General features: G+C 37.2%; 1 protein-coding gene across 9 annotated transcripts in view; it reads left to right on the top strand.

Moving 5' to 3' along the window:
* Positions 1–24,335, top strand: part of NAV2 (neuron navigator 2) — a 479,248-nt gene that overhangs the window by 250,883 nt on the left and 204,030 nt on the right. For all 9 annotated transcript variants that reach the window (XM_001368048.4, XM_056802030.1, XM_056802028.1 and 6 more), the window contains 4 exons: positions 6,781–7,882; positions 12,043–12,155; positions 19,643–19,751; positions 22,359–22,748. In XM_001368048.4, coding sequence (XP_001368085.2) covers positions 6,781–7,882; positions 12,043–12,155; positions 19,643–19,751; positions 22,359–22,748 — 1,714 coding nt within the window. The remainder of the gene's footprint in view (positions 1–6,780; positions 7,883–12,042; positions 12,156–19,642; positions 19,752–22,358; positions 22,749–24,335) is intronic.

Below are 24,335 nucleotides of genomic sequence, written 5' to 3'. Positions count from 1 at the left end.
TGGTGATGTTCCTCAGAAGGCTTCAGATCTAGAACCCATCAGTTCAGTCCATTCTAAAGGTCATTTTAGCTTTGATAGCTTTTTACATTGGCATAAGCTCATGTGGTAGGGGGTATAGACACTGGGTCTTAGAATCACAATACGTAAGTGGAAATTCTGGAACTCCTGAGTTCTCCTGATGGTCTTCTCATGGCTTTCACAAACCAAGGGATATCCTAAAAGTGGAACAGTCCTGTCTGTGTCCATGTCTCTCTTCCTCCCCATGTAATTGGGGAAACTATAAATCAGCGGCAATTCTTTAGGTAAAGAGTGAATCTGCAAATGTTGGTAAGTTATGGTAGAATATCACATGAGAAAATACTGAGAGATTTGAATCTAACAGGACAGATGACTTGTCTCTCAGGAAAAACGAGAGATGCATCTTAATGAAAGGTTGTCTACACTTTCCTTCTTACACCTTATAAGTTCTTTCCAAGTAATTCAATTCATCAAGCATTAATTAAGCAATTACTGTGTATTAGGAAGTGTGCTAAGTGCTGGGCACACAAAGATTAGAAAGTTTACTTTATAATACAGGAAATAATTTAAACCAATTATGAAGCACAAAATACATACAAACATTTTAAAGTGATTTGGGAGAGTAGGGGGTTCTAGAAACTGATGATGAAGTATCAGGACAACCCTCTGTAGGAGGTGACAATGGAGGTGAGGCTTGAAGTTAGAGATTCTAGAGTCAGCTAGAGAGGGATTTGTGCCAGACATGTAGGACAATTTTGCAGAGGCAAGTGATAGAATATCATCTATGGGAAATAGCAAGTAATCAAGAACAGCTATAGAATAGGGTAAGAGAGATTCATTGCAATAAATCTGTAAACAGTTTAAAGATTGTTGTATGGAGAACCATCTGCAAATGTCAGGGCTAATCTATAAGCATTTCCTTAGCACCTACTATATGCTAGGCACTCTGCTGAGAGGCAGATAGTGAAAGACTTCAAAAACCAGACAGAGGAGTTTATATGTTATCCTAAAGGCAGTGAGAGCCCCTGAAAGTTCTAGAGCAAGGAAGTGACATGGTTAGATTTCTACTTTAGGAAAATCCCTCTGGCATTTATGTGAAGTATAAATGGGAAAGAGGAGACAGTTAAGGCAGGGAAACCAATCAGGATGTTCTTGAATTTGTCCAAATAAGTGATGAGGGCCAGAACCAGTAGAATGGCCATCTTCATTGGAAGTTACTGACAAAAGAGTGTGACTATAAGATGGAGATGAAATTTAGTAGCTCATCTACCTTCATCTATCACTCTTCCCTTGAACTTTTGCAGTATGTGGTGATGTTCTATTCTATTCCATTAATCATATATGAGATTATAATAGCTATGAATGAATGGAGAACAAAGGGAAATTTGAGTTGCTTTTTCAGACCTACCACATTGCTGATCCAAAGAGGGAGGAGTAAAAGTGATACAATTCTGATTTGAGTGAGAACAGACTAGACAAGTATAGCCCTGATCAGTTCCCTTCATTCTTTGACACAAATAACAGTGCTGCCAGGTACAATTTGAAGCATTTCCCCCTCTTCTGTGACTGCCTTCCCTCTCTTTCCCTTGTGTCCAGTGCCTTTCTGTTGTTGAAGATTGTATTAGAACTCGAATATACCATTTATGGTTCCCAATATAGTTTCTCCAAATAGATAGGCTTAAAAACAGTTACTATGGTTAAACAGTCACATAGATGATTAATTCCCTAATACATTGCTATAACATATTCTCACATGGTCATCTCATGTGGCTCCTATGAAGGATCCCTAACAATTTGCAGTCTAGAGATCACAGAGTAATTGAAAATGAATAGTCAGGTCCTCATTAAGCCAAGGGTGGTCTCAAGAGCCTTGCTGACTTTTTAAAGCCACATTCCACATTTGGTTTCATATTATGGTACTACTAAGTCAAATGGGGACTGTCATACTCATACTACCATAAATTCTGGCCAAGACAATTTAGAAACATCACTTCTCAGTGGCCCTGGAGGAGAGGGCAGGACTGAAATATTCAGTCAATAAGCATTTATTCCATACCCTCCCCCCTTTTTTTAATCATTACAGCCATGGGATTGCTTTGAATCTCCGAGCTGCTCTGCCATCCCAATATCTGGTCTTTATTTTTATACCCATTTTCTTGGCACTCAAATACACGTAATCAAAGAGAGATAATTAGAAAAGTGATACATTAATTTTTAACAAATCACTTGATTAACATTCTGTATTTTTGTATTGTGATTAAAGACAGAATAAAGGTTGCACACAAGATATATGATTTCATCATAGGTGGCTTAATTTTCTCATTACCCTGTGAGAAGTTTTGAGCTTATAAACAATCAAGGAAATTACTTATTGCTTTTAATAAAATTGAATAATTAATAAGCAGTTCTTAGAAGACAATTCAAAAATCATACTACTAAGGCTGAGGAATACTGGGAACACAATTCAAATTTAGACTGGTCATTTCTCAGGGTTCTTTACTAGGGAGTTCCTGAGTTACTGATTTGTGTAATCGAGACACAGGCATACTGAAGCTTGATGTACTTTACTTATTTCTTAGGCCTCTATGATTGATTTGTGGGCTGAATTCATGACAATAGGTTTCTGTGAGTGGGGAAGTTCTGGGCTTGGCCTATAGCTGTGGTTTTGCTGGGAATTATGTACCTAAATAAAATTTAACCCATGATAGTCTTTTTGGTATTAGGTTTAAGGGTCTGATCTTTTGGTGATGTTTTAAAGAATTAGGGTACAGGTGTTTTGCTCATGCATTATTTCTTTTGAGACTAGGGGAAATAATAATCATGTCAATTCATAGGTAAGGGACATTGATGAAAGAGGTCATGTAAAGGGGGTTGGGTGGGCAATCACATCTCGTCAAGGATCACTCTATGGTCTCCTCAGCTACCACGCATGACTCTGTCAAGGTGTCGTGGTCTGATGGCTCCCAGCACTAGAGTAGGGAGATACATGGGGCAGAGAAACCAACCAGCAGATTATTGCTGAACCCTACCTTTTTTCTCTGGCCAAGATGGGTTTAAGGAGACTATGAAACATCATGTTCAAGGTGTTTACTAGCCAGGATAGCTGGATAGTGCAGTGTATAAAGCACCAGGTCTGTAGTGGGGAGTGCTGGAGTTCAAATTTAGATTCAGAAACTTCATAGCTATGAGATCTAGGGAAAGTCATTTAATTCTGATACCTAGCCCTTGCCACTCTGTCTTAGAATTGACACTAAGACAGAAAGTAAGAGCTTAAATAAAATGTTTACAAGGCAGTTCAAGATATGATATTGGAGACCAGGAAAGAGATTTGAAGTGAAAAGTAGACTTGATAATCATCTACAAAGATACGATGATTGATATATTCATACCCTTTTTTTTTTGCCAAGTTCTGATGATACAAAGGCAAAAGGGAAGTTTCATTGCCCTTAAGGAGCTAACATTCTATCAGAGAAACAAAATGATCATATGCCTATTATAATAGACACAGGTAATTGTGGAGAGGAGTAAAGGTCCATCAAATGTTCATGTAAATGATGTCATTTGAATTTTATCTTGAGGGAAATTAGATTCTAAAAAATGGTGAGTAGAGAGTACATTCCATGAAAAGCCATTGAGGTGAGAAATGAAGGGTCATGTAGAAGAAGGAGGAAGAAGAAAGTAATACGTAATAAAGTGGGAAAAGTAAACTGTTCAACTTCAGGTCTGATCCCTGAGGGAATGCTTGTACCATCTGTGACTCTGAAAGTAACAGGTTATTTCTCCTAATGTTGGTGAGCTCAGTTTCTTTTTGAATATTAGGTGTCCTGGGGGGTCAGTTATCTATATTTACAAAAAAAGTCTCATGGGAAACTTGTTCTGCCTGTTCAATTACTATTATTTAGAAATAATCAGCACACACTGGAAAAGCCTACTGCTTGTATCAAACTTAGTTTTTTGGTAACCTATTCTGTTTCCCCAGAGAATTATTTATATTCTTGGCTTTCTCAATTCACAGACCCTGTAGTCTGAATGTCCATGAGGTTGTCATCAGGGAACATCTAGCCCCCTCCCTTCAAAATCTGAATCCCCAGTAAGTCGGGAAGATGTTTTCAAACTTTGGGAGGTCTGTTTTGGATCACACCCGAGCTCTATCTTCCCTGAGCCTCTGAAAATGAAGTGAAGCAGTTCTTATGCGGTTACGAGAGCTCCATGATTTACAGTGTTGGACTCACCAGACTGCTCTTGCCTCTGAAAAAGCCCAAGCCCTCAACAGCCGTTTATTTTTAAATTATAAAAAGCAGCTCTATGTACGGTGTACTTGGTTGCTAGAGGGCAGAGAAACATAGGTTTAAAAAAAAGAGAGAGAGAGAGAGAAATGCCGTTAATCCCCAGCAGGCTCCTGGGCAGTAGAGCAGTTATGGATGACAAAAGTTAATTAGAAACATGAGCAGTTTAACCGAAAACATTTGTGACAATTGGGAGTGTAGCGTCTCCAGAAGGGTAACTTCTCAAAGACAAACATTAATGGAGAAAGTGGCTGCTGCTAGGTAAGTAATCTAATTGCAATCTTTTTTTTCCTTCTTCAGACTTTCTCTTTAGTTGATCAACTGTCTTTGTAAAACTAAGAAGACTGGGTTTTGGGGTACAGGGGTAGGGATATCGATGTAAGAGTTGGGAAAGCAGAGAATTTGGGTCAAGTTAAGATGCTGGCAGTTACTGCCACCAACCTTTCTTCCAGCTGGATTCACTTAGGAGATAGAGATGTATCATTTAAGTTTGCCGCTTAAGAAGACTATAATTTTATTTTTTTTAACTGGTTAGCCTCTGTCTGTAATTGAAATCCACATTCGAAAATGTACTAATGTGAGTAAACTTTGGCTCAGATTTAAAAACATTTTGTGGCTTTAATGAAGATTTTTTTTTTGGTTAGAACAGTGCTTCCTGAGAGCTAAGGGGAAGCCTTCACTTTGGGATAAAGCTATGTTCTCATGTTCCCGGGCTTGTGGCGGAGACATGTGGACATGTCCGGTTCTTACCTAGCATGATGAAAGCAATTCAGTTTGATCTCAACAATTGTCTGCAAGTGTCAGCAGAGCCAAAGGAGTGTAGGCTTCAGATCTTTGCAAACTTCTTTTCTTCTACTAAAAACTGATCTAAGAACACTTTCTCATTTCAGTTTTGGGCTGACACTAATAAAGATTCTTCTTCTTCTTCTTCTTCTTCTTCTTCTTCTTCTTCTTCTTCTTCTTCTTCTTTTTTTTTGCTAGAATTGTGATTTCATTTCTATAGGGAATTCTCTTTACCAAGGCAGGTCAATACCTACTCTTAGACAGTTACCTGGAGAACCAAGAGGTTAGATAAGATACTAACCTAAAAAGGGAAGAAAAGAATGGAATGGTTTGAGCTATTTGTATGACTTGATATTCAAAAATATTACATAGTCTACTTTATAACTTTTTTCAGTGCAGATTTACCTTCTTAATTGTGCTCTTTGGGAGGGGGCCATCCTTACTGAATGTAGAGGGGGTCCAGACTACTGATTTCATCAATGTAAAGAAACTCTTGTAGAGAAACTGCAGCAATACCTCAGATCAATTCTTAGAGTTTGTTTAGAGCTTTAGAAAGACTCCCAAAACCTTACTCTTAACTTAGAGACTTGGAAAGTAGCCTGGGGAATTTAAAGATTAAAAAGTTTGCCTTTGGTCATCCAGTCATAGATGGGCAAAATGCTATTAGTGTGTCTGAGGCAGGACTTGAACACAGGTCTTCCTTGACACCAAGATCAATTCTCTAATCCATCATGTTACATTTCTTCTAAGTTGTGCTTTATGGGCCCAAATATCAAAAGCAGTGTGAATTCTTTGAACACGTATCAAAAAGTGGTTCAGGATATGACCTGGAAAAAATTACATATGGGGGTAGGGTGGGGACATTTAGTTTCAGATTTAAAACATAAATATTGATAATATTTAAAGTAGATCATTTAGATGTAACCTTATTCTAGCCTTAAAATATTTGTTGTATAATTCTTCAGTTCCAAAAGATGTGATTATGTCGGTCAATTAAGCGTTTATCAAACATCTATTATGTGCCAAGTACTGTCCTAGATACCAAGAACACAAATATAAAGAATTAAGTCGTCATTCCTGGCAAGGAGCCTGTGGAGACAGCAAATCCATTCATCAGCATGTACAGAATAATGACTGAGAAAAGGAATATAGATAAATATCAATGAGCTAAATAAAAAGAATTTGGAGAGGGAAGGTACCAAAGTTGGTGGATGAAGAAATATTTACATAGAAGATAGTGTTTGAGCCCATTCCTCAAGGAAGAGAAGGATTCCATTAGTTGAAGGTGAGATGGGAGTGAATTTCAGAATAGGGGACAGGCAGAATGAAGTCATTGTGGGTACTGCCTCCATCGATGCAGATTTCAACTTCTCCACACTGAAGAGGGGAGTTCTGTGAGTTGCTGTGATTTGGATATATTTATCACCTGGTGGCCAGCCCTCTTTGAACTTGGACTGGTTTTCAGATGGTCGGTACACTGGACCCCTAATTGAAGCTGTCCTCATCTGCTCAGATTGGACAGAGTTTGTGCCCCCATCAGCTCAGCTTTTGCAGCACTGGGTTCATTTCTATGCCACAATGAGGACTAGGAAAGAGGATATTTTTGGTTGGTGATATTTAATATTATGTAGCTGCTTTGTTGCTTATCTTTGGGCAAAGAAGGATTTATAATTGTGCTTATGTTTTCCTCCAGAGCCATCAGAAAGCCCCACCTCCTCACTCCCAGGGATGAATGAAAATGCACCTGCCTCACTTCAGAGCAGTAGCAGTCCCACTTCCGTTCACTGCAACAACTCTTCAGCCATCCCCCAGCCAGGCTCAGCTGCCAAACCCTGGCGAAGCAAATCCCTTAGTGCTAAGCACACTGCCACTTCTTCCATGCTCTCTGTCAAACAGCCAGTGCCAGAGACACCCAGACCCCCTCCAGAAAACATCAAGCCAGCACCCAACAACCAGAAATCAATGCTAGAAAAGTTGAAGCTCTTCAATAGCAAAGGGGGATCCAAGACAGGAGAGGGTCCAGGCTCTCGAGACACCAGCTGTGAGAGGTTGGAGATGCTTCCTAGCTTTGAGGAGAGTGAGGAGATTGAGGCTGCCAGTCGAAATGTCCCCACTACTGGCCCAGCATCCAACAGCCCCAAAATCGCACTCAAAGGGATTGCACAGAGGACATTCAGCAGGGCTCTAACCAATAAGAAGAGTTCTCCCAAGAGCAATGAGAAAGAAAAGGAGAAGCAACAACGGGAGAAGGAAAAGGAGAAGAGCAAGGATACTATCAAGAGAACATCTGTCACAGAGAAGCCAGAAATAAAAGAGGAGCCAAAAGAAGAACAAACAGGAACCACTACCACAGAGATGCCAAAAAAGTCATCAAAGATCGCAAGCTTTATACCCAAAGGAGGAAAGCTCAATAGTGCCAAGAAGGAGGTGCCCCCAACCTCCTCCTCGCACAGCGGAATACCAAAACCAGGGATGAAAACCACACCTGGGAAATCCCCAAGTGCCCCACTACCTTCAAAGGAAGGGGAGAGAAGCCGTAGCGGGAAGCCTAGCTCAGGGCTGTCTCATCAGAAGACTCCACTGGACAGTAGGCGCTCCAGTTCCTCCTCTAGCTTAGCCTCCTCTGAAGGAAAAGGGCTCGGAGGAATGGTGACCTTGAACAGCAGCCAGACTGTCAGTGGGCCAACTGGTACCACCCAGACCACAGGAAGCAATACTGTCAGTGTTCAGCTACCTCAGCCCCAACAGCAATACAACCATCCCAACACTGCAACAGTAGCTCCTTTCATGTACAGGTAGGAGGTCATTCCTTTGGGACTTCTTCATTGTTGGGCTAAGGTCATTGGGTAAGGGAGGAACTTACGTGTTAGCTTCTTCTATATACCACCGCAGCACACTGGGAGTGATCACTCCATAACTATTGGTTGGAATGTAAACAACTTTTTTGACCTATAAATCTTTGCCTTCTCACTCCATGTATTATATATTATAACTTTTAAATCTTCATAGTCAATTGCCAAAACCAATCTGCAGGTACTCCATGAATATCTACAGTGTGTCCAGAAATGGTTAGGAAGCTATGAAGGATGCCAATAAAGAAAAAGCAGGGGTTAGCCAGGTGGCTCACTGGACAGAGAACAAAGCTGGGAGATGGGATATCCTGGGTTCAAATTTAGCCTCAGATACTTCCTAATTGTGTGACCCTGGGCAAGTCACTTAATCCCAATTGCCTAGTGCTTACCATGCTTCTGCCTTGGAACTGATTCTTGATGTCAATTCTAAGACAAAAGATAAGGGTTTAAAAAAAAAAAAAGAAACTTTTAAAAGCATTTTTTTTTCAGCTTACAATTTAAGAATATCTCAAATCACCAACTTGTATCAAGGGAATACATATAATACATACATGTACTTAATTATACAGACAGACAACTATGTGTCTATATCTAGACAAACATGTATATGAGTATATCATATATAGGTAATTGTAATGTGTGCATGGATATATGCATGCATACATGATTTATATGCACGCATAATTATATATGCACATACAATATATGCATGTATATATGAACACACATGTGTACACATGCATGTGGTTTGTGCTTTGTACACATGTGAGAATCATGTACACATGTGTGTGGACACATGTATATCTGATCCAAAATGCAAACATATACAGCAAGATGAAATGTTTTATTTCAAAGTCAATCATTGTTTCCAATTATTTGACCTTAAAGTTCATTGGCACAGATATTAGAAAGAAAATATTTATTATCAAATCAATTTCCTTGTACAGTAATAGAGTTGGTCCCTCCTTTGCAGAGAATTTGCAGTCTTTTGTGAAAATAGTATTAACACCAAAAAGAGAACAATCCAGTGGGTAAGTGCAAGATAGTGTAGAAGAGTCTAAAAGTTTCTTGCTAGATTGCAAACTCTTCAAGGGCAGAAAATATGTCAGATGCACCTTTGTCTCTGTATCAATAGGGTTCTAGGTAGTTGTAGGATACATAGTTAGGTGCTCTAGAATTTTTGCTGGTATGATTTAAACACTTAGAATGAATGGATTGTTAGAGAGGTCCTGGGAAAGCTCAGTAAATACTGAGCTTATACATTGGGGGAAGGATATGAATCATACAAAAGGTCATTTGTTTCAGATCACATTGAAGAAAACTCTAGAGGTGTGTTTGCAAATAAATAGAATTTAGCTCTAGAACATTAGAGTGGTAGCAAATGCCTCTAGGTGGCACCATATTACAGTACAGCACCCAAAGTCACAAAGGCTCATCTTCCTGGGTTCAAATCTGACCACAGACACTTACTGGCTGCATGATCCTGGGCAAGTTACTTCACCCTGTTTGCCTCAGTTTCCTCATCTGTAAAATGAGCTAGAGAAGGAAATGGCAAAAAACTCCAGTCTTTGCCAAGATGGGGTTTCAAAGAGTCAGACACGACTCAAAGCAATTCAACAAGTGCCTTTGCAATTAGTACATAATTCCCCCTGCCAAATTCAATCTAAAAAGCATTTGTTAAATATCTACTATGTATTAGCTACAGCCAGTCAGTAAACATTCACGAACTGCCTTCTGTGTGTCAGACAGACACTATGCTATACTTCAAGAAACACAAAATCCAAAAAAAATATTTTTAAGTTCCTGACTCAGGAAACTGCCATTCTCCCCTGAACATGCAGCATGTAACAACACACACATGCTCGCATTTAAACATTGGTCTTCAGGTTGCTGATTTACTGAACAAAGAATTCCTCATCTTTCTAATTTTTTTTAACTTCTTCCCTTTGAATTTGCGTAAGTTTGTAAGAGCTTCACCTGACTGGCAGAGGGAAAGAATGACTGTGGGTTTGAATTCTCACAGGAAAAACAAACAAACAAGACTGCTTTGTCAATTGACTAAGGGAGAGGAACAGATGGACCTTTTGTCATTGCTTTTTTCCTCCCTCTTCTCCTTCCACAAATGACAAGACTAACCTTATTAGACAATGAGATTGTCATCTCTTTATTAATTCAAGTAATATGTTCAGCAAGCAAGACTGAAAAGAATACAAATGCTTAGATAATGGCTCACTGCTGATCTACAGACAGTGCTTGAATACCAATATTCTGTGAAGCATGAAGGCAGCCGCCTTGCCACTCATAAAAATATTATAACTAATAACATATTGACAGTGTTGGAGGAATACATTTATATGTAAGTATTCAGTCTACAAACCACAAATTTCTGTTTTTCCAAGTGGCAACATTTAAAAAGAAACCATTACGAGTTATACAGAGACTCCATTTATTTGTCTAAAGCTTGTTTTTACTGTGGCTATTTTAAAAGTCCCAAAACAATGTTTATATATTCGTGAATGTATATTTAACTTCAAATTGAAAAAGAGGAAAATCATATAAGATCTGATGAATAACAACGATCCAATCCGATCAATCAACAGACATTTATTAAGAGCCCATTCCATGCCAGGCACTGTTGTAGCCACTGGGGATACAAAGACAAAAGCAAAAGTCTGTGCCCTGAAAGAGCTTACAATTGTATCTCTCAACTTATCCTTTCATTGCAATTTGCCTCTCAGGTTCCCTTCTTGGTTCCTTATATTGGCTTCTTAAAGGGAGACAATCCCTCACGTAGAGGAGCCAGTGCACTCGGTAGCACCTAGCGTGACCTTCGTGCAATTACTGTCCTTTGAGGTTAAATCTGGGAGAACCAAAAGTGCTTGACAATTTATGTATAATCACATCCAGAACTCTCAGTCCAATCGTGATAGGGAAGTCAGCCAAAATTAGTTAGACATTAGCATCATAGAATATCTTTAAAGATTCCGTTTCTGTATTCTGAAATTTCATATCCAATTTCAGTATTGCCCATACTCAAGCTGAATCCTTTCTTCATAAATATAAAATATTTATGAAAATTATATAAATATTAAAACATAAAATTAATATATGAATAAATAAAATATAAAATTAATATAATATATTAATAATAAAATATAAAAATAAAACCATAAGAACATATAATTTAATATATAATAAAATATATTATATATAATAAATATACAAAAATGTAAAGGAAATAAAAAGATGGAAATAGCACAAATTGACATAGGTAAGATGCAAATGAATAAGATTTTACTTTGCATAAAATCATCATACACACATACTCACATATGTGTCTTTGTGTGTGTGTGTATATATATATACATATATATATAGGCTGTTCCTAAATGAAGAGTACATAGGGTGTCATATGAATATACATATAGCATGAAAAAAATGTGTCATTTCTTGAAGGGCACAGTGCTGCCCCTTACGATTCATCACAAAGAGGAGAAAATTTTGAAAGTATTTATTTGGCAAGAATATTGATTTCGGTCAAGTGCTGAGATAATAATCCATGGCCCCTTTTATGTCAAAAATTGGGAACCCTGATTCAGACCTGGATGGCAAACACACCTGCACTGAGAGCATCCTTGATTTGTTTTCAAATAACCCTTTTAGTGAGATGTCATGTCGGGTGACAAATTTAAGGTGTCTGTAAATGGAGTTGCCTCTTTTCCACGTCTATGATTGACTTCCTTGGCAAGGCTGATCGCCTCGAAGTTGGTATCTGGTGTTGAGCATCTCCTGTCTGGCAGAGCTGATTACCTTGTTCAAAATTCAAAGAAGCATTTCAGTGCCTCATATGAGGGATTGCAGGCCTTCCATTTGGACTATGAATATTTAATCTTTTACAGTTCAGTGGCTGTTTCCGTTTCTAGGACATTGCTCAACATGGGACTAATGAATTATGTAAAGTCAGTCTGCTGGTCTCTCTATTCAAATGTGTGCTGAAATGGTAACAGAGTCAGCTGGGCAGGTGTTGTAGGTGTGATATTAGGCTGATGCTCCTGCCTCTGTCTCTATTGATGAATGTGTCTGGTTTGATTTCTGTGTCAAAGGTCACAGACAGACAATGAAGGGAATGTCACCACAGAGCCCAGCACAGCAGGAGTGAGCATGGAGCCAGTGCTGTACACCAAGAGTGGACAATCGGGTCTAGAAGAGCTCTCTGGTAAGTCTTCAGGAGTTTGGGAAATTCTGAGTTTGCTGGTGATGAGCCATGAAATAAAGCTCCCAATAGTAGGAGAAAGGACAAAGGATGTGATTTTTTTTTTGAGTGTCATGAGGCATATCCTGACATGTATTATTTAGATATATTTTCCTTCAGTGCCCAAACTTCTCCTTTCCATCTTTTCCTTTTTTTTATCCCTTCCTTTCTTGTTTCTTTTTTCTTGCCCTTCCTCTACCTTTTCTGTCTTGTCTTTTCCTTCCCTTCTGCTTCCTTCTCTTTCTTTTATTTTACTTGCTTTCTTTGTTCTTGCTTTCTTGCTTCATTTTTTTCATTCTTCCCTTCCATACTTTCTTTTCCTTACTTCCTTTCCCTTTCAATTTTTCTTCCTTGTCTCCCTTTTCTTACTTCTTTTCTTTCATTTCTTTCATCTTCCTTCCCCATTCCTTCTTCCCTTTCCTTCCTTTCTCATCCTTCTTTCTCTTATTTTTAAACTTTTCTTTTTTCTCTCCCTCTATTCTTTCATTCGTTCCTTTCTTTTTCTTCTTTTTTCATTCTCTTTACCTCCTTTATTTTTGTCTTTCCTCCATCATTTTCTTCCTCTTGCTTTTATTTTTTCCTTCCTTTATATTCTCTCCCTCCATGTTTCCTTTTGCCTATCAACCTCCTTTCCTTTTCTTCCTCTTTCTCCTCTTTCCCTTCTATCTTCCTGTCCTCTTTCCTTCCCTCTTTTTTCCTCCTCCCTTCACTTCTTCCATTATTCCTCTCTTCCTTTCCTTCCTTGTCTCCTTTTCCTTCTCTTTCCACTTTTTTAGTTGCATGCCTGCTTTCTCCCCTCTTTGCCATAATTTTGAATTATTCTTCACATGTTGTTGAAAGCTAATACCATCACATTTAATTTGCCATCTGTTATCCTGAAACATGCATATATATATTTCCTAGTTATTGATTTTTTGGGGGGAAAATTTTCAGCAAGGAATTAGGAAACTTGATGTCTCTTATCATTATATATCTATAGGAAGACTTTTTAAATGAAACATTAGTTTAGGAGGTCTTAAATATTAGAATTTTTTGCCCCATCAGTTTGAAGGGTAATTCATCTCTATATATCCATAGTTCATATGAATATAGCATTTTTTAAACTCTTACCTTCAGTCTTGGAATCAGTACTGTATATTGGTTCCAAGACAGAAGAGCAGAAAGGGCTAGGCAATGAGGGTTAAGTGACTTACCCAGGGTCACACAGCTGGGAAGTGTCTGAGGTCATATTTGAACCTAGGACCTCCTGTCTCTAGGCCTGGCTCTCAATCCACTGAGCTACCCAGCTGCCCCCTGTAGCATTCTTTGAACAATTAAATAGTAGCAGAAAAATCTCCATGCTCTCAAAGTCTTTATATAGTGAGGAATTTGTTTAAATTTCATTTTCTATTTCAGAGGGAAAATATCTAAATCAGATTCACTGTTAGTTAATTTTCCATCACCCCGCCATTAACTTTTGTTTAAAGCATTATTCCTTTAGACATGTGTCTAAGAAACTGAAAGATGGACCACCTGTTAGGGAATGTGAGTGTAATTGTTTTCATTTCTCACCACTTCCAAAATTTGGTTCCAAATTGAGTCAATATTTTGATTATATTTATTAGACCTAATTATTTATATATATATATATATATATATATGTATATGTTAGACCTAACTATTGTGATTTAGTTTTATTCCTTTTGATTCATTTAATTCAACAAGCAGTTGGCAACTCATGTACAGTGGTCTAAGCTCTGACAATATAAAGACAAAACCAAAACAATTCATACCCTCAAGGAGCTTAATTCTACTGGGTTAGTGAGGAGGAGAAGGAGGAGTAAAATAACATACATAGAGATAATTACATGCAAGAAGCAGCATGTCCCAAAAAAGTCTTGATATAGTTATAAGCTTTAACAGCTTGAACTAGAATAGAAATGAGTGAAATTTAAATGTGGCTTTAACAGCTTAAAACTGCACTGAGTTTTTTGGGACACCCTATATGCACAATAATTTTCAAGGAGGAAGGAAAGAATATTAATAACCGGATGGATCAGGAAAGGCCTTCCATAGAAGGTGGCATTTGAAGGACAGCTAGATGGAACAGTCGATAGTGAGCCAAGCCTGGAATCAGGAGGACTTAGGTTCAAATCTAGCCTCACTCTGTGACTGTGGGCAAGTCACATAACTCTGTTTGCTTAGCCCTTGCCCTTCTCTCTTAAAGTTGTTACTAAGATGAAAAGTACTTGGTTTTTTTTTTTATTTTAAAAGAAAGTGACATTTGAACTAAGTCCAGAAGGGAACTAGGAATTATTAGGTTTATGAATGTTTTATTTAGACGATTGTGAGATAGCTTACTATTTCTCTCTATTGCTACTGGTTTGGCATAATGATTTCATAGCTATGTTTCTTCTTTTTTTGGTAATAATCCATTTTCTAGTATAATATAAACTCTGGGTTTCCAAGGTCTACACCTCTTTTTTACTTGGGTTTACACATATAAACATGCATGGTTACATAAAGAATATATAGTGTAGTTATGGTGTATATATATTCACATATGCATGCATACATAGGATAGAGCAATTCATTTAGGTCTCCCTAACATATTCTGTCAATTGATCTTCTATGGTCCCATCAGTAAGATGATGCCATTACTACAAAGCCAAAAAAAGCAGCTCTCTTGCCCATGGAGGGATGTGCAAACCACATCAAGCATTAAAAGTCGTACCAAATCTAATCATTGAAAGGCAAAGGTAAGGGCCAAAATACACTCCAAATAAAGGTTTCTTAGAAATGAATTTCAGCTTAATATCAATCATTTGGCAAACATTTACTAAGTAGCTGCTCTGTGTGAAATCCCATGCCATGTACTAAGAACACAAAGACTAGGGACCAGTATATACCCATATAGATATAAAGTTATCTTGGTGGCCCATAATTAATAGCTAAGAGAATAAGGAGAGAGACCTGATTGTAGGAAGGTGGCAAGGAATCCGCAGACATGGAAGCTGGAAGGTGTGTTCCCAGCGTGATGGAGAGACAGCCTTTAGAAGACAAAGTGACTGCAGATGGAGAAGAGAAAAAGTACAGTTTGACCAAACAGTATAGTATGTGAAGGGGAATAAATATAATATATAATAATAATAATATATATAAGTAAAAAAATGTATGTTGAAGCCAAATTAGAAAAGGCTTCAACAGTCAAATACAGGAGTTTCAATTTGTTCCTAGTGGTAGTAGGGAGCCACTGGAGTTTATTGGACTGAAGAGTGACACTTGACCATACTACCATATGGACTACTTGTCCATACGAGAGCTTCCAAACAAAATGAAATTTTAAAACAACACAAGTTCTCTGGATTGGCTTTAGAAGACCCTCCCTATAGGAACGAAGTAATCTTGCTTACTTATCAGGAGGTCGTGAGAATGGGGACAGGAAAAGCCATCCTCATTCAAATGAAGATATAGAAATAATGAAGATAAATATCCTGCAAAATGCATTATCAAGGTACTGAATGGTACAATGAAATTGAATTAAATTTATAAATAGTATTTTTTCTTGAACATAAATGTGTGTTCAGAGGCTGATAACTGAAAGCATTTCATCAATTGCAGTGTTCCTGTCTTTGGTTAGGTAAATGCATGATTTCCCTTAGGTACTTATAATTTGATCAGTTCAATGGAAATCATATTTTAGAATTATAAAATAATAATAACAACAAAATTATAATACTATTAAGTGCTGGTTTTTATAGCAGGTTAAGGTTTAAAGAGTGCTTTATAAGCATTCTCTCATTTGAACTGCACAATAACTTTATTTAGTAACTTCAGGTATCATTGGCCCCATTTTATAGACAAAGAAACTGAGGCCCAAAGACATGTCTTGCACAGTTATTCAATTTCAGAGTAAACTTTCATGATTCACATAATGCATATCATTGGGCTACTGAGTTACATTTACATGGCTAAGGGGGAACGTCATGATTCAAACCTATGTTTACATTAAATATTTATTACATGAAAGCAGTGGTAGTAAGTCTTAGATATACAAAAATTAATAAAAGCTGATCATTGCCTTTAAGATGTTTATAACTTAATGAGGGAATAAGATTTCAGCAATGGATAAGAGATACTTAATTAGCAATTGTTGAATGAATGAGTGGATGATTTGAAATAGTGCATTGAAAGCACTTGTTGTATACAGAGAACCATGAGAGTCTATAGGAGGAGGAAACCACTGGCTCGGGGTCATCATTGCTGCCCGGAGTGACTACCCAGGTGAAGCAAGTAAATGGATAGTTAATAATTGGAAGGTCACTAAGGCCCTGCAACAGTGGCAATGACTAGACTTGGAAACATCTCCAACAGAAAAGAAAACATTAAAATGTAGCTCTTTAGCTAAGGAATTCTGCTCAATCTGGATGTTGCCATTGCCAGAGAAGGAGAATAGACACTCCTTGGAGACATTTTGTCAGTCAGTCAACAAGTATTCTTTGTCAAAAGATTGGGCACATTTTCTTCCCGTAAGGAGCTTACAGTCTAACGGGAACAAATACCCAGCTAACATTTTTATGTGTATACGAATCAAAATCATCATAAGTTAATGATCCAAGTTCACTCCCTTCAGTGGTAACAGCCATCCTTTCATCTCTTAATTCATACAAGCATTTGTGAAGTATTGCCAACATGCCAGACACTGAGAAAGGTGCTGGAGATACAAAGACAGCAACCAGATAATCTCTGCCTCCCAGGAACTCAGAATAAATCTAATTAAGGGATTATAGGTTTTCCTCCCCAGTTTATCACCATAACAAATGTTCAGTGCAAATCTTGGAACTGCCCAGAATGATCAGTATTACTTTGGCAGCCTTGAACAGATAAAATGTGGCTGAATTGGCAATAAAATAAATGTAATTAATGGCATAAGAAGATGAAAACCAAAGTCTTTGTTTTGGTGGTGAAATTAGAACTCCATTTTTACCTTAACAAAATGAATTTTTATTAATATTTCCATATTGGAATCAGTACTATGTATCAGTTCCAAGGAAGAAGAGCAGTAAGAGCTAGGCAACCAGGATTAAGTGACTTGCCCAGGACCACATAGTTAGGAAGTTTTTGAGGTCACGTTTGAAGCCAGGACCTCTCATCTGCAGTCCTGACCCTAAATCCACTGAGCCACCTAGCTAACCCCATTTATTTTAAAGGATAAGTTAGAAAATGTACAGCCCATTTCTAATATTTGAGGAAAGTACCTTCCAAAAATCCCTACTGACAAGAACCAAAAACTATTAAATACTGGGGTTGATTAGTCTTTGAAATGCAATATTTATTTCAAATATAGAATTAAAATGTTATCTAGTATTTCCAGAGAGGCAACTGTGGGATAGTGGACAGAAACCAAGCCTTGGAACCAAGAAGACCTGAATTCAAATTTCTCCTCTCTCAAATGTTGGTTGTATAACCCTGGACAAGTCACTTAAACTGTGATTGCTCTATGCAACCATCTGACTATCAGTTGCACAATCCCTACCCTCTGTAGGATTTTCTAGTTTACCTTGCCCTTAAATTGATTTGTTTTTTAATTTTTAAAAGAGTATTTAATCTAGTACTATGTCTTCAGACAAGGCTGAGCCTGCAGCCAAGACAAATGTTATCTTGTCCTGCCTGGGAACAAAAATTCCATAACCTTCCCTAATAGTATGTTCCAGTAGTTAAGCATGTGGTCGGTGAGAAAGTTCTTACTTTATATCCAGTGTAAATTCCACTTGCTACAATGGAAACTCGTTTCTTCTGGCTCACTCATGTGGAAATAGAAACCAGCATATATTCATTTAGTGATTCCTTTGTCATTTTAGTGCCAGCCTAAATAAGCCCCCACTTCTCTTATCTGTCATTAATAGGTTACTTTTTGATTCTTTGAAAGTAGTTTTTGTCATTCTTTTTTCTTTTCATCTCTTCTTACAATGTGATGGCCCAAATAGGACATTGAACTCCAAATGGGATCCGACCAGTGCTGATTTCAGAGAGCAGATAGCTTCCTTGATTAAATTTTGCTTTCCATTCCTCTGCTAAAAATACTTCTTATATAGAGAATGCTTTAAGTCATTATCCTTGTTGTTCATGTTAAGAAACTGAGGCAAATTGACTTGCCCTAAGTCACATAGCTACTTAAATATTGGAAGCAGGATTTGAATGTAGATGTTTTGACTTCAAATCTTTTTTTTGTTTCTTTTACCACCTTATTTTTTCATTTTACCACCTGACTAATATATCTAATTACATTTTTTAACTTCCTGCAAGTATGTTTCCTAAAGGAAAAAACAAACAAACAACCTTTTCAAATGAATGGGAAAATCATCCTAAATTTAAGTGAGTCTATTTTTTATTACCTGCAGGTTTGGGGTTTCATCACATACTTTACTCAGTACTAGAATCTATTAAAATTGGGAAATACTAGCTAATCACAAACCTGTGTCTTAAAAATAATGAAAATGATCAGACTTAAGAAGAAAGGAAGGGAGCCTCCATCCAAGCACTTGTTTGCTATTGATATGGATGGATTTTTTAGTTCATCTTTGTGTTAAAAGTTTGGAAGGCATGAGCAAAAACAACTAATATCCACTGGAAGAAGTATACTTTTGAGTACTAAAAATTCATTATTTTGTTCTTTAACTTTCCCCTGGCAGTAGTGGAAAGTCATACATGTGAAAAAATGAAGCATAAGTCTTTAATCATAAGTAGACAGCATTGATAGAAAAATATATGCCACATTAATGTGATCCTTTAATATAAGTAAGCTAGGTGGTACAGTGAATTATAATGCTGGGCATGAAGTTAGGAAAGCCAGAATTCTACCTCAGACATTTCCTTAGCTGTGTGATACTAAGCAAATCACTTACCCCCATTGACCTCAGTTTCCTCATCTGTAAAATGAACTGGAGAAGGAAATGGCAAACTACTCCAGGATCTTTGCTAAGAAAATTTCAAATGGGTTCATGAAGAATGAGACAAGACTGAAACAAATGAACAACAAAAAAAAAAGAAAAGAAAAAAAAAACCATGACTATAGTAAGGCTCAAATGAGATAATATTTGTGAAGTGCTTTGCAAACCTTAAATTTATATGTCCATGGTGGCAAAGAAGTGGCACACATGCCCCAGCATGCTAGAGGGGGCTGCTCAGTTCCCCCTATCAACAGTGCCTGAGGACTTTTTTTACATGCCCCTCTGTCCAACAGCCTACTGCAAGCATTTCATCCCTCCACTGTCTGGATGAATGAAGGGGACTTACAGGCAGCTTGAAGGTGAAGTTTGGGCATATAATCTCTAAAAGGTTTGCCAACACTGTTCTATGTAAATGCTAGCTATCTTCATCCTCCTCACCCTTATCCATCATTCCATAGAAACCTTATAGGGTAAAGAATGCTGCTTTGTGGTGACTCTGCTTTTTCTAAAATCTTTTTCTAGGAGAAGATCCTGAGACTCGACGACTACGAACTGTGAAGAACATTGCTGACTTGAGACAAAACTTGGAAGAGACCATGTCCAGTTTACGAGGAACTCAGGTTACACACAGGTAACCATCAGCATGAATAATGTTTGTCAAACCAGTGCATAATTCCGCATGTCTTAACTCCGTGCCTGGATGTACCACCAGTCAAATGATTAGTGTTGATAATGGAGGAAATGAAACTGATTTGAAAGCATACTGGAATTCAGAAAGAATAACACAGAATATGAAGGGAAGTGTTTTGGAGAAAATATTTCCATGTGGACAAGATTTCTCAAAATGGTTTTTAGAAAAAGAAGGTTGTTAAATAAATAACTATAAAATTTTATATGAAAAAGCTCTAAATAATATAAAAGCCATATAACATAATAAATAAAGTAGCTATTGAAATTTTATTCAATTTACATTTTATAAAAAATCTATGTTCTCAGGTGAACTGTATTTAATTTACTTAGTTATGTACATGCTTTTAATTCTTACATCAATACTTGGAATATTTTCTATCATGCCTATGTCTACATATATAAAAATAAGGTAGTACTTTTTGAATCCATGATAATATTTTAAATGTGCCTAAAATGTATGTCTGGGTTCTATTTTAACACTTTTAAGTCTACTTAATCTATTTTAAAAGTTGGGCAAGAAGTTTAAGGGGTATATTCACTGATAGCTCTACTAAATTATTCTGGCTGATTGATATTATGTAGATTGCCATTGTTAACCAAGGCTAAGCTTGAGTTTCCCCTGTTGAACTCCCTGTGAGTCTATTTTGATTTTTCAAGTTTCAACTAATATGGTATCTCATTATAACTAATAAATATCCATGAGGCCCCCAAACCTCCCCACTTTTTATAGTTCTAATTAAATCAGGATAGTCCTTATGGCTTGACCATGCTTTGAAGAATACATGGACCAGAATTTGCTAATGGAAAATAATACTCAATATATTTCAGAAAGTTTATTGTTCTCTTCAGATCAATAGAGTCCCATGATACTGCCATAAGAAAATGTGGATTATATCATGTCAGTATACATATCTTAGTAGCCTTTGGGAATAAATAAAGGTCTTTCTTAAATCCCAAAATTCACTTTCTTTCCATTTTCTTTTTTAAACCCTTCACTTCTGTCTTGGAATCAATTGATTCCAAGGCAGAAGAGTGGTAAGGGCTAGGCAAAGGGGGTTAAGTGACTTGCCCAGGGTCACACAGCTGGGAAGTGTCTGAGGTCAAATTTGAACCCAGGACCTCCCATCTCTAGGCCTGGTCCTCAATCCACTGAGCTACCCAGCTGCCCCCAATTCACTTGCTTTCTGAGCAGTTTCTGACCTATGTAATTAAATTTCTTATTGTACTTGAATGCACATATTTTTCAGACCTTTTGTCTCTTTGATTGTTATGAAGAACCAGTCATAGTTGGGAAACAAAGCTCTGAAAATGGACTTGATTAATTATTTTGTCAAAGAGATTATCGCCTACAAGAGTCATAGCTAGAAATAATATAGAGTGATGGGTAGAAACACTGCAAAGTGTATATATTCAGCCAATAAGCATTTATTAAGCCCCTACTATATTTTAGGCACTATGCTAAGCACTGAAGATTCAAAGGGAAGAAAAAGATAAGTTTCTGCCCTCTAGGAGTTTATGATCTGATGGGGGAAACAACAAAGAAATAAATATATTTGGATGGGGAATCTTACCTTGACAAAAGGAAGGATGTAAACTAGTAATCTAGAATGAAAAGGTAAATGGGAATCCCTCAAGTCCTATTTTCATCATCTCTATTCTTTCCATTTCTTTGTTCTCCTATAACATTAAAAAAAAAAAAAAACCTTTTTTTAATGTTATAGGAGAACAAAGAAATGGAAAGAATACTGTGTATTGACTCCAAGGTAGAAGAGTGGTAAGGGCTAGGCAATGGGGGTCAATCCTATAACATTTTCACTGATTAGCATGCTCAAGGAAGACTTGGATAGGTTGCTATCTGCAAAAGGGAAGGGATTACCTACTTTGATGAGATTATTATTCCACTGAAGCGCAAAGATCAACAAAACTCCTACATGCTAGTTTAGGAGGTTGCTAAAATGTTACCGACATGGATCCTTTCATCTAAAATTAATTCTGTGGTTCTTATTTTAAAAGGGAAAAATGTGATATTACTCTAACAATTTTTGAGTTGCCTTATTTGAATCATTTTAAGATACGGACTTGTTTTGTGACATTCATTAGTTTGGGTGTCTTGTAACTCATTCTAAAAGTCAATTTGCCCAAGTATAGGACTTTTAAAACAATTAGATATACATGCTTTTTGCTTTTTTCATGATATAAGAAAAACCCAAATTAGGAATCTCCAATCTAGCAATTCAGATGAGCATTTTCTTGGCAACTTTGACTCTTAGAAAGTTGCCTAGAGCACTGAGGTTAAAGACTTGCCCAATTTCTCTGGCTTTGAGCCCAGATATTTGTGTCATCAAAGTTAAATATCAAACCACTAGGTCATGTTGCCTCATTTTTTTAAAAATTCAATTCCACAAGCATTCCTTCATTGCCTACCATGTGCCAGTCATCAGGCTAGACTCTTGAGATACCAAAGACAAAAATGAACCAGCCACTACTCTGAAATATTTTAATAATCCTAAAACTATTGCAGTCATAACACAGAGAATTTTTTTTCCAGCACATTGGAAACCACATTTGACACCAATGTCACCACTGAAATAAGTGGGCGTAGCATCCTCAGCTTGACAGGAAGACCCACTCCTTTGTCTTGGAGAATTGGACAGTCTAGCCCTCGGCTTCAAGCAGGTGATGCACCCTCAATGGGCAATGGGTACCCACCAAGAGCCAATGCAAGCCGCTTCATCAACACTGAGTCAGGTCGTTACATGTACTCAGCCCCCCTGAGAAGGCAGCTAGCATCCAGGGGCAGCAATGTTTGCCACGTGGACATCTCAGATAAGGGGGGAGATGAAATAGACCTGGAGAGCATCAGCATGGACGCCACCGGCTACATGAGTGATGGTGATGTTCTAGGCAAGAATATCAGGACTGATGACATTACCAGTGGGTGAGTAACTACACCTTCCATCCTTCAGTTGTGACATACGTGATAAGTCTAGATCGATTCCTATTTCACTTTTCTTTTTGCAGTCATGCTATCTCACTTTAGTGACCAATTACTAGAGTTACAGTTACAAACTTCTAAAGAAGATTTCCAATTTTATGTTTTCTAGCATTGAAAGCTATCTTTAGGTCTAGTACATGTCAGCATAAAAGACAAATTAAGGAAGAAATTAAAATACAACCTCAAAAATACGGACAGTACGGTAAAAGGGAAGGATCATTCATTTGAGAATCAGAAGGCCTGACATCAAATGGGTCACTTAGTTGGGTACCGATGGTCCCATCTAAAAAAATAAATCGAATGGATCAGATTAAATAACCTTACTTGATTCCTCATCCTCCCAACTTCAGTGATCACTTCCCTCATCTTCACTCTAACTTTCATTCATACACTAACCATGTTCAATATCTTAAAGTTCAAAATTCCTGTCTTGAACACTTATATCTTTCCTCCTCTCTAACTTACCCACCTTTGCTGTACCTGTTCAGTGTGATATCTACTCCCATGTTCCTTTCCCATTCTCCCAATCTGTCTTTCCCCTCTGACTTCACTTGCTCCCAGATCTATTGTTGACCTCAAGGTCAGCCACTTTTTGGTCAGCATCTTTCTAATTTCCCCACTCTTGCTACTTATGGATTGTTATTGGATTTTATCCGCTATAAAAATGTATATACACACAAAGAGAGCAGTGTTCTCACTCCTGTACAATCCTTCTGATTTTATAATTACTAATTATTTTATTATTACTCATTATAATTGTATAATTTTGAATCCCCTATCTCATTCCCCACATTAGCTCTCCCAAGTCTTTTTCTCTTTCCTTTTCCAGGAGGGGTGAAGTAGTTTCCCCAGGTTCATAGAGTTGATTTGCATCAAAACTGGAACTGGACCACAGGAAGCCTCATTTCTACTCCTGTGTCCATTCCACTGTTTCATGGTTCTTCCTTGATAATACTACCACAATTTTAATATTAATAAAAACATCTAACATTTATAAAATGCTTTAAGGTTTGCAAAGCCCTTTACAAATATTATCTCATTTGATCTTAACAACCCTCTGAGGCAGATGGTATTATTGTCTGCATTTTACAGATGATAAAATAAAGCAGACAAAAGTTATTTGCCTAGAATCACATAGCTGGAAAGTTGTATGAAGCAGGATTTGAACTTACATATTCCTGATTTCAGGTCTTCTTCTTTATCCACTATACTACCAGTCATCTTATTTGAAGTGATCTTAATAATTGATCTTAATAATTTAGAATATAGTTCAAAAAGTTATGGTATCTCAGAATTGCAAATGTTTTGTAATGACATAATAAGCAGAGTTCTATTAAAAAGAGCTATTTATTTTGATTTGTCTGGTTTGTTTACCTTCCGGATAAACTAAAGTTTATTGCATTTCTATTGAGAACTTAGAGCAACTTACTTTGATGTAATGTTAACTATTTCCACAAGGTGGGGATATCAGAATATTTTTATGCTGAATCTTGATTAACATCTAGGAGAAGCTATGGATTTCTTCACATT

The sequence above is a fragment of the Monodelphis domestica genome, chromosome 6, assembly GCF_027887165.1.
Source record: "Monodelphis domestica isolate mMonDom1 chromosome 6, mMonDom1.pri, whole genome shotgun sequence".
Lineage (NCBI taxonomy): Eukaryota > Metazoa > Chordata > Mammalia > Didelphimorphia > Didelphidae > Monodelphis > Monodelphis domestica.
The sequence above is the reverse complement of the archived record's forward strand: the minus strand, read 5'-3'. Positions and strand labels throughout refer to the sequence as shown.